This window comes from Labeo rohita, chromosome 12, assembly GCF_022985175.1.
Source record: "Labeo rohita strain BAU-BD-2019 chromosome 12, IGBB_LRoh.1.0, whole genome shotgun sequence".
NCBI lineage: Eukaryota > Metazoa > Chordata > Actinopteri > Cypriniformes > Cyprinidae > Labeo > Labeo rohita.
The window spans coordinates 14,561,585-14,575,449 of record NC_066880.1 but is presented as its reverse complement, the minus strand read 5'-3'; the positions used below and the strand labels follow the sequence as shown (position 1 = coordinate 14,575,449).

The 13,865-nt window shown below is 38.8% G+C and overlaps 1 protein-coding gene across 3 annotated transcripts in view; it reads left to right on the top strand.

Annotated features, from left to right (window-relative positions):
• The window catches only part of ppm1bb (protein phosphatase, Mg2+/Mn2+ dependent, 1Bb), a 31,520-nt gene that overhangs the window by 9,929 nt on the left and 7,726 nt on the right, over positions 1-13,865 (top strand). For all 3 annotated transcript variants that reach the window (XM_051124104.1, XM_051124105.1, XM_051124106.1), the window contains exons 2-5: positions 7,619-8,464; positions 10,919-11,036; positions 11,542-11,653; positions 13,570-13,627. In XM_051124104.1, coding sequence (XP_050980061.1) covers positions 7,634-8,464; positions 10,919-11,036; positions 11,542-11,653; positions 13,570-13,627 — 1,119 coding nt within the window. In that variant the 5' untranslated portion in view covers positions 7,619-7,633. The remainder of the gene's footprint in view (positions 1-7,618; positions 8,465-10,918; positions 11,037-11,541; positions 11,654-13,569; positions 13,628-13,865) is intronic.

Genomic DNA, 13,865 nt, shown 5'->3' with positions numbered 1-13,865 from the left:
AGTTTTTAAAATATACATGCAAGTATTTATATATACGTAATAAATACACAGTCTACACACATATATTATGCAAACACAAACTTCTATTTTGGATGTAATTAATCATTTGACAGCACTAATTTAGAGCACCATATTTTATTAATTAAAATATCAATATTTGGCACCAGCGTATTGATTCCCATATTGCATGGAGAAGGACAACAATATATTGCCCTGTGGATATTTGTCAAATTTAATTTAAATTTTAAATGTTATTTTAGTTTAACATAAAGTTGCTAGAATCTCTGCACAACAGGCATTCAGAAGATTGTGTTAGACATTTCCTGTCATTCATTTTAAAAGTATATGAAGTCTAATAATGTTTTGTCTCTTTCTAGCCTTTCAGAGGTGTAGGCACATTAGCAAAATTTTGTGGGAAAAGTATTGTCTATTTTTAATAATGCAGCAATGTTTAAAGTACAGCTCATACTGAATTATTTGCAAACCAAGCAGCTTTCTCTTAATCATGTGGATCCCTGTTGTAATGATTGGATTTTGGAATTTTTTCAGATTTTTTTCTTTTTTTGGAAAGAATGTTTCCAAACTGAGCACTTTGCACACTGTTGTTGTGATTCATTGGCTTGGATTTGTTGAGTGTGTCCACTTGAAGTTGTCTTAAATTTGCTGTCAGTTTGGTTTAAGATGTTGATTTTATTCTTTTTCTTTGGTGGGAACTTGTTTGAGGGTGCTTAATATATATCGATTTAATTGAGTTTGTTTGAAATCTATTTTTGATAACTGTTTGATGCAACTATAATAATATCTGTTAAGAGTTCTAAAGGCCCAGTTAAACCAAGAATGACAACTGTGACAACTATAAAGTTTTAATAAACATTCCAATTCTGTGAGAATAGAATCACTTTCAGAATGATTTTTTTTTTTTCCAACGGATGTATAATAAAAACAGTGGGCCAATCAGATCCTGACATATGTGCAGCACACACTTAAACTGAATGTTATTGTGCATTGATGTGGGTGCTGATGTAATGTCGCTGTTGTTATCTATATAGTTATCTTTGTAGGTGTGAACAGGTCTTAAATTGAGTCTGACTTTATGCTAGTTATATAACAGGCATACCACTGCATATTGGCAGCAGATTGGCAAATACTGTTGTCAACTTCATTTTGGTGGCAAACAGGCATAGCTGTGTATATATACAAGTTTATTTGTGTAATTTCAAGACGCCATAAATTGGAAATTTACCATTCAGTAAAGCATTGTTTATCATATCGAAACGGAAAGCTGAGTGGCTTAGACAGAATCCTATCAGTAGCTGACTCTTTACCAGAGGTTAAGCTCAAAGCCTGTTTTCTTCATGCTGAGCTAAAACGGAAATGCGTGGAGGTCATCTCATATCCAGAGAAGATGCAGAGCTTGCAGCTAGGTCACTGAATGAAGCTAAGCCCCCTGTTTAGAGCACAGCACTGGAGTTGCTTGGTGACGCCACAGTGTTTACTTTATTTTTAGAATGGAGTCTTGTAAAGAAAACAGGGGTAGAAGTCATAATTGTGCCTCAACAAGCTTGGGGGTTATGACATCAATTTGGACCTTTTTAAAATGCCCATGTACTTGTTCATACACTGTCTAATTAGGCTAAGAAAAATACCTCCCCCCCTCAGCATCAGAATAGAGCATTTTCGACATCCTAATCCTAAGTGTTGCTAGAGCAGTAAATCATGTGTGCCCTGTTTGAACATGCTTCTCTTTTAAGTTCTTGGTTTACACAGTTGCTATAGCAGTAGTTATCCCTATGGATCCTTATTGTGTACTACAGCGTTTCCGGCATAATTGTTTATTTGAATGCATATGCAGTTATTTTCATGTCTTGTACACAACCAGTAATTATGAAGATTTTAGTTTTTATGAGTCTTTAGTAGACAGAGTAAAAGATCTTTGTGTGCCACTAAAAAAAAATGCAACAAACATTGTTCTGTTGAGTTGTTGGAGTCAAATTGAAACCACACATTACCCAACCTACCCAGCTCTAACCTTTAACCTTTAAAGTCGCCATGAAATCAAATTTGAAGTGTTTTGGCTTTTAGTATGAATATGCCAGTCATAAGGTTATCTATAAGCAATTGTGCTCTAAAACAATGACAATTTGCATTTAGAAGATATAAGCATTCAAAACTTGTCTCGCACTTCTGCCAATATGGATAAATAATTTTGATGACATCACCCTACACTTCAGCTTTTCAGCAAACATTCTGTCCAATCAAATGCTGTTTAGAATCCGATGCTACTCTATAAATGGACACTGAAGGTGTGACTGAAATTGGTCGTAGAGTCAGTATTTAAAGAGTCAGTATTTTTTTTTTCTGATGTTCTGTATGGAGTGCACTATGTAGGGGATAGGGAACAATTTAGTGCAAATACGCTTTCCGTTGGGGGCGAATGAAGTTCAACATGTCATGTGAACCGCTGCAATGTACACACAGTCTGGTCCAAACTAGAGACGCGATAGCACGGAGCGGATCATATGTGCACAGACCACAAAATGTTTCTGACCCATTTGAATTCAGCACAGAACACTATCAGAACACTATTTTATAGCAATATGGATGAGATTGTGGCTACCATATGCTGTTAAATGCGGCTTTACTATTAGGTGTTGGCTATATAAAATAGGGGACGGGACTGCTGGATATGTCCCTATCTTAAGTCACGTCAACACACAGAATATCGCTGCATGTTTCACAGCACTTTAGTGGACTTTAAGGGGTTAGTTCATCCAAAAATTAGCCCATTATTTACTCACCCTCAAGGTATCCTAGGTGTATATGACTTCCTTTTTTTAGTTGAATGCAGTTGGAGTTGTATGAAAAATTGTTCTGGCTCCTTAATGCTTTATAATGCAGTGGGCGGGTGTTTCTTTTCATCAGTCCAAAACAAGTCCAATAAAGTGCATCAATCCATTATAAAAAAAAAGTGCCTCAAATGGCTCCAGGCAGTGAATAAAGGCCTCCTGTAGTGGATCAATGTGTTTTTGTATGACAAAAATATCCATATTTAAAACATTATAATCACTTTTCTCTAGCTTGCGCCAACTGTTGTACACGGAAGCCATTAGTGATAAAGCGCAAGCTAGATTAAAGTGATTATTATGTGTTAAATATGGATATTTTTCTTACAAAACCACATCAATTCGCTACAGGAAGCCTTTATTTACCCCTAGGAGCTGTGTGAAGCACTTTTTATTATGGATGGATGTTTTATTGGACTTGATTTGGACTGATGTACACCCGCCCATTGCATTATAAAGCTTGAAGGAGCCAGAACAATTTTTAATATAACACCAATTGCTTTCATCTGAAAGAAAGAAGTCATATAAACCTAGGATGCCTTGAGGGTGAGTAAATAAGGGCTGATTTTCATAACCCCTGAAGCACACACAACTTGCTTTATTTTTAAAGTAGACACTAGAAATGATAATTTGCAGACTAGTATGTTGTAGTATTCATATGTTGGACAGCCTTAATTACACTCTGATTTAGTGAGTACCTGTTGTGTAGGATTCACCAGACTGATTCAAACCATTTACTTAAATGATTCAGTTCATAAGAGTCATTTGTTGTCGACTACTTTGGTCGTGCTATACATTTGTTTGCTTTTTGCAACCAGCCTCAGAAAAAAAAAATGTTATCTTGCTCTTGTTTTGCAGTAGACAGCTTTTTTTTACAATTATACTCATGTAAAATATAATTACTTAATATAATTTATTCAGTCTCTGGACTTGTATAATTTGGAGTCATTTTTGCTACCCTAGGAAAAAGATTTGTATTCAGTGTGTTCCTCTGAAAGGGTCACTCTCAATGAATATGCAGCCTGTCTTTCAAAATGCTCTATATTGGGAAACGGATATAAATAAATCCTAAATATAACCTGTGATTAATCCATAACGCTTCCAGCCAGGATTCATGCGTCAGGGTCTATACATAACTTTTGCAGTGAACTACATTTCAATTGAAAATTATTTCTTTCTTAAAGATGTACCAGATATACATGTTTAATCTTGCCTCTTTGTTTGTGGTGAAGGGGATAAAGCTAAACTCTGCAGTCCGGTTTCACCCCTCCCTTCTTCAGGTCCACATCAAGCCACCTTTCCAAACCCCCCTCATTTCCTGCTGTTGTGCCTGTTTATTAGCGTTTGATCTGATACGTTTGTGCGTTTACTGCACCTGGTCTTATGCGCTTGTTTTGAAGCTCAAGCATTAACAAAGCTTCCTCTCGAGTGTATCTGCCATGCTAATGGCAGGGTTTGATCAAAGCGAGCGCTGCATGATGGATCAGCCCATTTACTCCTGACAGAGATCATCCCAGCCTCAAGGCCTCGGAAAGAAGAGAATCTGACAAGGACGTCTGAACGTGAATGTTGGGAAGAAGCCCCGGCGTGAATGACAGCCATAAGGATGCGGCACTTTGCCCCTGCCCACTTTCAGAAGCAAGTAACCCAATCTGGGTTTGAAGGGATATAAATAGAGCCATGCTCAGAGGGGGAGGACCAGCCAAGCCGACAGCCTGGCCGGCCGAGCCATGACACTGCACAACAACCTGTGCCCTCATCCAACCACACACACTAACACACTCTCCAGCTCCCGACCGCCTTTTTTGGTCACATGCCTTCCATGCCTGTCGTGTGTGGAGTAGTGAGCGAAAAAGCTGGCTGGGAGCACCACCCTTCTGGGTAACTCTAGTTTAGTCCCCGTTGGGCCACATGCTCTGCTTTGAACGAGCCCATGATCCTCTGCATGCTGGAACTTTCACTGGATCTGGGCCCCGCTGACCACTGCCAGTTCTCATTCTCACAATGCATAAACACCTGTGAAGAGGGACACGTTAAGAGAATAACAGAAACCGTAATTTGACCTATCCCATGACCCTGCTCGTAATATCGGTTGGCAAACCTTGACTTGCTGTTGGTTAGTAGCCTACTGGCTTTTTTTGGGGTTTGCTAGGTCAAGGTCCCGGGCGGTGATCGCATAGCTTACGAGGCAGCTCCCATTCCATTTGTCTAATGGCTTATTTGGGCTTGTAATACATTTCAGTGGCTATTCCTGGAGTCATGTAATGGTCTTAAGGTTGAGGTTTGGCCAAAGCAGCTTAAAGCTGCTCCACACTTTCTAATCCTGCATTCAGATGGGAAATCAGGCTCATGAAAAATACATTTTGCCTTCTGTCTTAGTAGTGATCAATAATACATTTTTCCTCTGGCCTTGTAAGTTCTGCTAAGCTCCTTTTTAAAGAGCGTTTTGCGTGCTTTCGGCGGTTGTACGATAAATGCACGTGTTTGATGTCTGTGTGCATGCTTGTCCTGAGGATGGAGTAGAGTTAGCCAAAACCAGTTTGTGTTTTTCTTTTTAAGCGTGGTTCATGGAAGAGATGATACTCGAGATGAAAGGTGATGCCGGAGCTTAAGTTACCATCCGGACACACCCCATTGGCCTGTGTAGCCTATTTGTCCAGAAAGCTTTTTTGACATCCTTGCACTTTCGTTTAGGTACTGCGCCTCCTGTAATGCTGTGAGGAGAGAGATCAAGCTTTTGACAGAAAGCTTTCATTCTTGATGTATCTCTGAGTCACCACTAGCTGCATTTCCATTACCCTTTAAATTGCACAAATTGAAATTGTGAATTGAAAAAACACATACATTTTGCAAAAACCCCCATATATTGCAAAAAGTTTTGAGGTAGTTTTTAGGCAATTCGAAAAAGGAATATTTCGCAAAACCGCAATGGAAACTTTTTTTTTTTTTTTTGCATTTACAGGTCACATGGCATATGTAAAAAGTCTCATAATCATTCTTTAATGTACTATAACCTCCAACAAACACTTCATATGTAGCTATATAAGTATAAGGGGCTTTCCCTGCCATTAATGCTTAGACTATTTACACTGCACACATCTGCGGCGGATTACAGCTCCGACGCAGCCACCGCAGCTGATCGCGGCCACTCTAATCAATGCTTATGTTTATGCCAGCCACGCTGCGCACTCTTCTGAAGTGAAAACAGAGACTTTTTGAAAATGATGATATGGCTGCCCATATACGCTCTGTGTATCCTTGATGACCGTTTAAAAAAACCTCATATTCCTTATAAATGGTCATGTGACATGCGTTTTCGTTTGTGTAGTGTGGACGGAAAATTTCTGAAACGCAGTGAAAATGCCAGTGTAGATGTGGATCGTTTTCTTTTTAAAACGAAAATGCACTAGTGTAGCACAGGGTCTTTGTGTGCAAAGTAAACAAAAATAACAACTTTATTCAACAGTTTCTTCTCTTCCGTGTCAGTCTTCGATGTGCATTTAAGAGTACCATGACCCAGCTTCTCGTATCTACATAAAATTTAGGTTGAGCCACTGCAGTCACTGTTTGAACATTGTCCATACTACCTTTCTGGGCCTTGAACATGGTAGTTACCTTGCTGTCTATGCAGGGTCAAAAGGCTGTCAGATTTTATCAAAAATATCTTAATTTGTGTTATTCCGCAATTGGAGACACCCCTGCTGCACATCCACAAATTTTGCATTTCATGGCAAATAGTACTTCCTTAGTACCTTGCATTGTTGGTTATGCTGTTATAGGTCAAGTTAACCTTTGATGTAAATCAATGCATTCCATTTCTACAAAGATTTTCTCATTTAGCATCATCTTAAATGCTGCTTACTCTGTAATTTATGAGTTGATGTAGCGTTCTAATGTTCTTGTGTTCAATGTTTTTTTTTAATCAGTCTTGATTAACGTAATTGCTGAGGCTTTTCTGAAATGCTGAGTTGCTTTTTGATGAGCTTTTGACAGTTTGTCTGTTATTATCTTCATATCTGCTGTTACGGTATCCTTTAGATCACATCAAGATCTGTCAGTAACTCAGTAGGCGGTTGTCGCTTTCACAGCCTTCATTCTCATCTCATAGATTTATACACGCACTATTTTTATGAACAAAGGAGGATTTATGACTTTGTGTAATGCAAAAGAACATTGTTGTCGGTGCTACGGCTTTGCTGGAGTGCTGAAGTGCTTGTTTGGCTGACGTCCTGAAAGACCAACCAGTGTGTGTTGATTTAAATGGCCAGTTACACATAGTTATAACAGCATGCTTTTGTTAAAAATTGTAGTTTACTTACCTTTGTGTTATTTCAGACCAGGTAGCCAAAACTTAAAAGATCCAACATGGTTACAAAGATGACAAAGATTTGTGAAGAGATACAGTCTTGGATTAAACCATTCTTTTCTTATGGTTTCATTTTATGCTGCCCCTATGACTTTTTTTTTTTTTTTTTTTTTTTTTTTTTTTTTTTTTTTTTTTTTTTTGGATCTTCTAAGTTTTGGACATCCAGATTTTCAATGGAGGGCCCAAAACCTCTGAGGTTTCATTTATTTGTGTTTTTGAAGATTAACTAAAGCCTTATGGTTTTTGGAATGACATGAGCATGAGTAAATAATGACAGAACTTTCATTTTGGGTTTAACTATCCCTTTAACTTCTCAGAATGCACTTTGTTATTGTTGTAATATATACATATGTGTCTCATACGACTTTTTGTCACGTAGAGAAACTTTGCATTCCTCTTTCTCTTGCAGACGGTGTCCTGAGCCATGGGGGCCTTCTTGGACAAACCGAAGACGGAGAAACACAATGCTCATGGAGCGGGCAACGGTCTGCGCTTCGGCCTGAGCAGCATGCAGGGCTGGCGGGTAGAGATGGAAGATGCACACACAGCTGTTGTGGGTCTACCGCATGGGCTGGACGACTGGTCTTTCTTTGCAGTGTACGATGGTCACGCTGGTTCCCGCGTAGCCAACTATTGCTCCAAACACCTGCTGGAGCACATCATAACCAGCAGCGAGGACTTCCGTTCAGGGCCCGACTCCGTGGAGGGCGTTAAAAGCGGCATTCGTTCTGGCTTCCTGAAGATTGACGAGTACATGCGCAACTTCTCAGATCTACGTAACGGCATGGACCGTAGTGGCTCCACGGCGGTCGGCGTGCTGGTGTCCCCCGAGCACCTCTATTTCATCAACTGCGGAGACTCCCGTGCCGTTCTCAGCCGCGCCGGACAGGTACGGTTCTCCACGCAAGACCACAAGCCGTGCAACCCACGCGAAAAAGAGCGCATTCAAAACGCGGGAGGTTCTGTGATGATCCAAAGGGTGAATGGTTCACTTGCTGTGTCACGTGCCCTGGGGGACTATGACTACAAGTGTGTGGATGGGAAGGGCCCTACTGAGCAGCTGGTATCTCCGGAACCGGAGGTGTTTGAAATCCCACGCGTTTCAGAAGAGGATGAGTTTGTGGTGCTCGCTTGCGATGGCATCTGGGATGTGATGAGCAACGAGGAGCTGTGTGATTTCGTGCGCTCTCGGCTAGAGGTGTGGGATGACTTGGAAAAGGTCTGCAACTCTGTGGTGGACACCTGTTTACATAAGGTGAGGAGATCGCAGCAGAAGTCTTAAAAGCATAGTTAACTCCAGAATTAAAATTTCCTGATAATTTAATCACTCCTGTGTCAACCATGATGTTCATGTCTTTCTTCAGTCAAAAAGAAATTAAGGTTTTTGAGGACTTCAAAGGTAATGAATGGGTTGAAGGTCCAGATTGCAGTTTCAGTGCAGCTTAAAAGGCTCTACACGATCCCAGCTGAGGAATAAGGGACTTATTTTGCAAAACGATCTGTCATTTTCTAGAAAAAAAAAAACTTTTTAATCACAAATGCTCATCTTGCACTAGCTCTGCGATACGCGTCCAAGACTTCACGCATTACGTAATCACATTGGAAAGTACTGACCCAGTGTTTACAAAGAGAACGTGTAAACACCAAGTCAAAGCCCTTTACAAAAACTGGTAAAACAATGATGTCTGACAATTTTGAAGTTGGAGGAGAAAATAAGATAAGAGGAGTTTTTCACCTACCATACCTTTTTGATCCAGAGTGCACAAGCGAAGAACTAACCACGTGTGATCTTTCCAACGTGATTATTTAATGTGTGAAGTCTTGGACGTGCATCGCAGAGCTAATGCAAGATGAGCGTTTGTGGTTAAAAAGTATATAAATGTAATTTTTTTTTAAGAAAGTGACCGATTGTTTCGCTAGATAAAGACCTAAGACTTAAGGTCATTGCACACTGAGTCCAAAATTTTCGCATGTTAAAAAATAAATACAACCTCATGTTGTGTCAGTCATGTTTATTGACACTGCCTATGAAACTTTCGTCCGTCATGAAAAAAAAAAAAAAAAAAATTAGGATCTGCGTTGTTTTTTTTTTGTTTTGTTTTTTTTTTTTTTTTTTTCTCCCATCTGTAGCAAGCATTTGAGAGGTGTTTTTAACAAATCCAGAATAGCTATTGAATGCTGTTTCAATGCCTGGCACGCACCTTTCCAGTGACCCAGTTTGGTGTGTGTGCGCCTGTGTGTTTGTGACATACTGCCAGTCTTTGTTCAGGAGCAATTGGTGGTCTTTTTTTAATATGTGGCTTCAGTATCGCTAGCAAAGCATCAAACTGAACCACTGACATCCTGAAAAACCTGGAATCTTGGATAAATTTTTTTTTGTTTTTTTTTGTTTTTTAATAAATTGATTAATATGCATCGGACGCAGTGTACAAGGTTTCTGTGCATGACGCATTTTTAGTGTGACAAATACGGAAAAAAATTTTAACAAATTTCGGATTCAGTGTGCAAGGACCTTTATTTCTTGGGTGGCAATTTGGACCTTCAACCTGTTGATCCCCCACTGAAGTCCAATATATGGGAAAAAAACCCTGGAATGTTTTCCTCAAAAAACTTAATTTCTTTTCAACTGATGAAAGAAAGACATAAACATTTTGGATGACATGGGGGTGAGTATATTATCAGGAAACCTTAATTCTAGAGTGAACTAATCCTTTTAAACATTTAGGAGCCAAAGGACTATAAATTTGCTTGGCGAAGAAGCACTTCTGTTACTTGTAATGTAAAATTTGACCATGTTCTAGAAGAATATTTCCAGGACAAGTTAGATTACTAAAATAATCATTTAAATTTCATATTTTTTTTAATATAATATAATGGTCATTTTATAACCACTGACTCATTGACAAGAAAATATTTGCCGGGCTCATGTTTTTAAATTAGACTCGACAGCTTGTGCTGTGTTTGTTGTGTGCATTAAAACTCAAACTGAGTAAATAATGACATTTTGGGGTCAACATTTCTTTTAAATCTTTGTTTATGTCCCAGTGGGTACCTTTTAAGTCTATTTGTTCTGTTTTACATTAGTTGCACAGCCTTATGAAGCTGAATCATCGAGTCTTTACGTAATCCTGCTAGTCTCATTAGACAGACCTGCTGTGTGTAACTCGTGATTTTATAAAAACAATCCCTACTCCCCTTTTCCACGCTGCATTTAAGTGTTTCATTGATGGTCCCATGGCATTCAACAATCTAAACCTTCTAATACCCTCCAAAAAGCACATGAGCCCTGTGTAGACACCAGCTCTCCAGATGCACAGACAGAACCAGGGACCTTGTGAGTGATGTCACAGCTCTTGTATCTGGCATGGATTTGCTCAAGTTGATGTCAGGGCTTTCCGTTATTAGTCTGTAACCTTCTCCATGCTTTTTTTGTGATGTATGGCTCATATATACATTGGAAACTAAGGTTTTTTTTTCCTCTCCTTCCACTTGGAAGATTTTTCTCAGTGAGGGTCTGCTTAGTGTCTAACTATGAATAGATGTCACAAATTTCCATCCGAGGTAAATATTGGCGAAATTGGAGGCGGTCTAGATTTATAGTGGTTTACAATAGAAGCATGTGGTGTTATAAACACTTGCTTGACAGGTTGGATTTTTGTCTAGTGAACTGCCTTTTTTTGATGTACCATCTCTTTTTTTTATTAACCAGGGAAGCCGTGACAACATGAGTGTTGTTCTAGTATGTTTCCCCAATGCACCGAAGGTATCAGAGGAGGCTGTTAAGAGAGAGGCCGAGTTGGACAAGTTTTTGGAGGCTCGTGTGGAAGGTAAGAGGCAGCACTTGTTCATTTCTCAGTTAGTTTTCTGCATCATACATCTAGTGTGATGGAAATGGCTATCTTTTAATTCAAAATGTTCTAATACCAGACCTTAGCCGTCGGTCATGGGGTTCGACATTGCTATCTGTCCGAGTACTGTTTGGATTGCAGTGCTCTTCTCCCTCTGGTTCTTCTCTTTTAACATTCTGGCATGTCTTAAACTATCTGGAGGATCATAGGATCTTTTCCTGGATGGGGAATGTATTAATTCTGAAAACAATTCTAGTGTTTTTCCATTTGATATGCAGTTAGGACAGCTGTGATGAAACCTGTTTGGCGTTCTTTCTCTGGCTGGATGTTATTTTTCTCACACTGTCTCTCTAAGTGGGATGCTTGATCCCGTGCCTGCATCGTTCTAAGGTTTCACGGCAGCAGTCACGGCGGAGGAAACGCTCCAGGCTTCCATTAGCAGTTTGTTGCCCCACATGTGTAATGTGATTGTCTCTCCCCACAGAAATCATGGAGAAGTCAGGGGAGGAAGGCATCCCAGATCTAAGCCATGTCATGCACAACCTTCGCCCTGAGAGCATCCCCAACCTGCCACCGGGCGGTGGTCTCGCTAGCAAGTAGGGGTCCAAAATTAAGTTACATTTGTCCTTGCGGGCCTTTGTATCACATTTATGCTGATCAAAGCAATTTTTGTAATTGCCTTACTACTTGTATTAGGGGTGGTAAACCGCAGACACATGGCAGAGCAATATTATATTGATATCTGGGTCATGCTAAAAATAAGTGATTCTTTTAGTGTTGAATTATTTAAAGCTGTAATAATTTGCTTTTAATAATAGTTTACATACACCTTGTAGAATCTGTAGTATGCTAAACAATAGTTAAATGTATAAAAATGACCCTGTTTAAAAGTTTACATACACTTGATTCTTAACACTGTGTTGTTACCTGAAAGATCCACAGCTGTTTTTTTTTTTTTTTTTTTTTTTTTTGTCTAGTGATGGTTTTAGAGAAAGAGTCCCTTGTTTGTCCTAAACAGTTAAACTGCCCACTATTCTTCAGAAATATCTTTCAGGTTTCACAAATTCTTTAGTTTTTCTGCGTTTTTGTGTATTTGAACCCTTTCCAGCAATGACTGTATGATTCTGAGATCCATCTTTTCACACTGAGGACAACTGAGGGTTTCATATGCAACTATTACAGAAGGTTCAAACGCTCACTGATGCTCTAGAAGGAGGAACACTGCATTAAGAGGCGGGGGGTGAAAACTTTTTGAATTTGAAGATTAGGATAAATGTAACTTATTTTGTCTTTTGGGAAACCTGTGAGTAACTACTTTAGCTTCTGAAGGGCAGTACTAAATGGAAAAAAAATATGATATTTAGGCAAAATAAGAAAAATGAACACAACTTCATTCAGTTCAAAAGTTTACACCCCTTGCTCTTAATGCATAATTTCTTCTCCTGAAGCATCAGTGACTGTTTGAACCTTTTGTAATAGTTGCATATGAGTCCCTCAGTTGTCCTCAGTGTGAAAAGATGGTTTTCAAGATCGTACAGTCATTGTTGGAAATGGTTCAAATACACAAAAATGCTAAAAATATAAATAATTTGTGGGACCTGAAGGGTCTTTCTGAAGAAAAGCAGGCAGTTTAACTGTTCAGGACAAACAAGGGGCTTATGAACAGCTATAACAAAATAAAAAAACACAGCTGTGAATCATTCAGGTAACAATATTTTCCCTTATAGACTGTGTTAATGTCTTTTATGTGAAATATTTTATTCAGGTCAGTGATAAATAAAAAATAACATGCATTTTGTATGATCACTTTTATTTTGGTCAAATAATTTTTTGTTTATTTTCACTTCCAGAACAAAAATTTACAGATAATTTACTCACCCCTGTGTCATCCAAGATGTTAATGTCTTTCTTTCTTCAGTCGTAAAGAAATTGTTTTTTGAGGAAAACGTTCTAGGAATGTTCTCCCTATAGTGGACTTCTATGGTGCCTGCTAGTTTGAACGTCCAAAATGCAGTTTAAATGCAGCTTCAAAGTTCTCTAAACAATCCAAGTCGAGAAGGAAGGGTCTTATCTAGCGAAACAATCAGTTATTTTCTAATGATCGTTTTGCTAGATAAGACCCTTCTTTCTCGGCTGGGATTGCTTAGAGCCCTTTAAAGCTGCATTTCGACTGTATTTTGGAAGTTCAAAATCGCAGCTACCATAAAAGTCCGCTATATGGAAAAAATTTATGAATTATTTTCCTCAAAAAAACAAATTATTCACGACTGAAGAAAGAAAAAAAACAAACAGCTTGGATGACAAGGGGGTGAGTAAATTATCTGTAATTTTTTTTTCTGGAAGTGAACTAATTTAATGTGAATATTAACCTCTTTATAATGTGTAAAAAAAAAAAAAGCTCAGTGTTGCACATCTGTGGTTTTGCTGTACACCAGATAAGCATTTCTCACTACTATCCTCAGTAGCGTTTTCAGAGTTCTGTCTAATCTGTCTCTCTTCTTTCCTCTTCCAGACGTAGTGTAATTGAGGCTGTTTACAACAGGCTAAACCCACACAGAGAAGAAGATGGGGTGAGTGTTTCCTTTCCGTTTTGATCTCATAAGAACATAACAAAAGGTCACTTGAGTCTTCTTGCTTAGACTTAAGTCCATCCATTTACTCATCATCTTACAGTACTTTTAAATGTATAACACCTGCAAATATTTAGCCTTAATGTAGGTCTAGGTGACGTTACCATGCATACATTTACTCCCTCCATCATTTGAGAGTGATACATTTAGCAAGTGATTAGCAAATGTCCTACTTAGG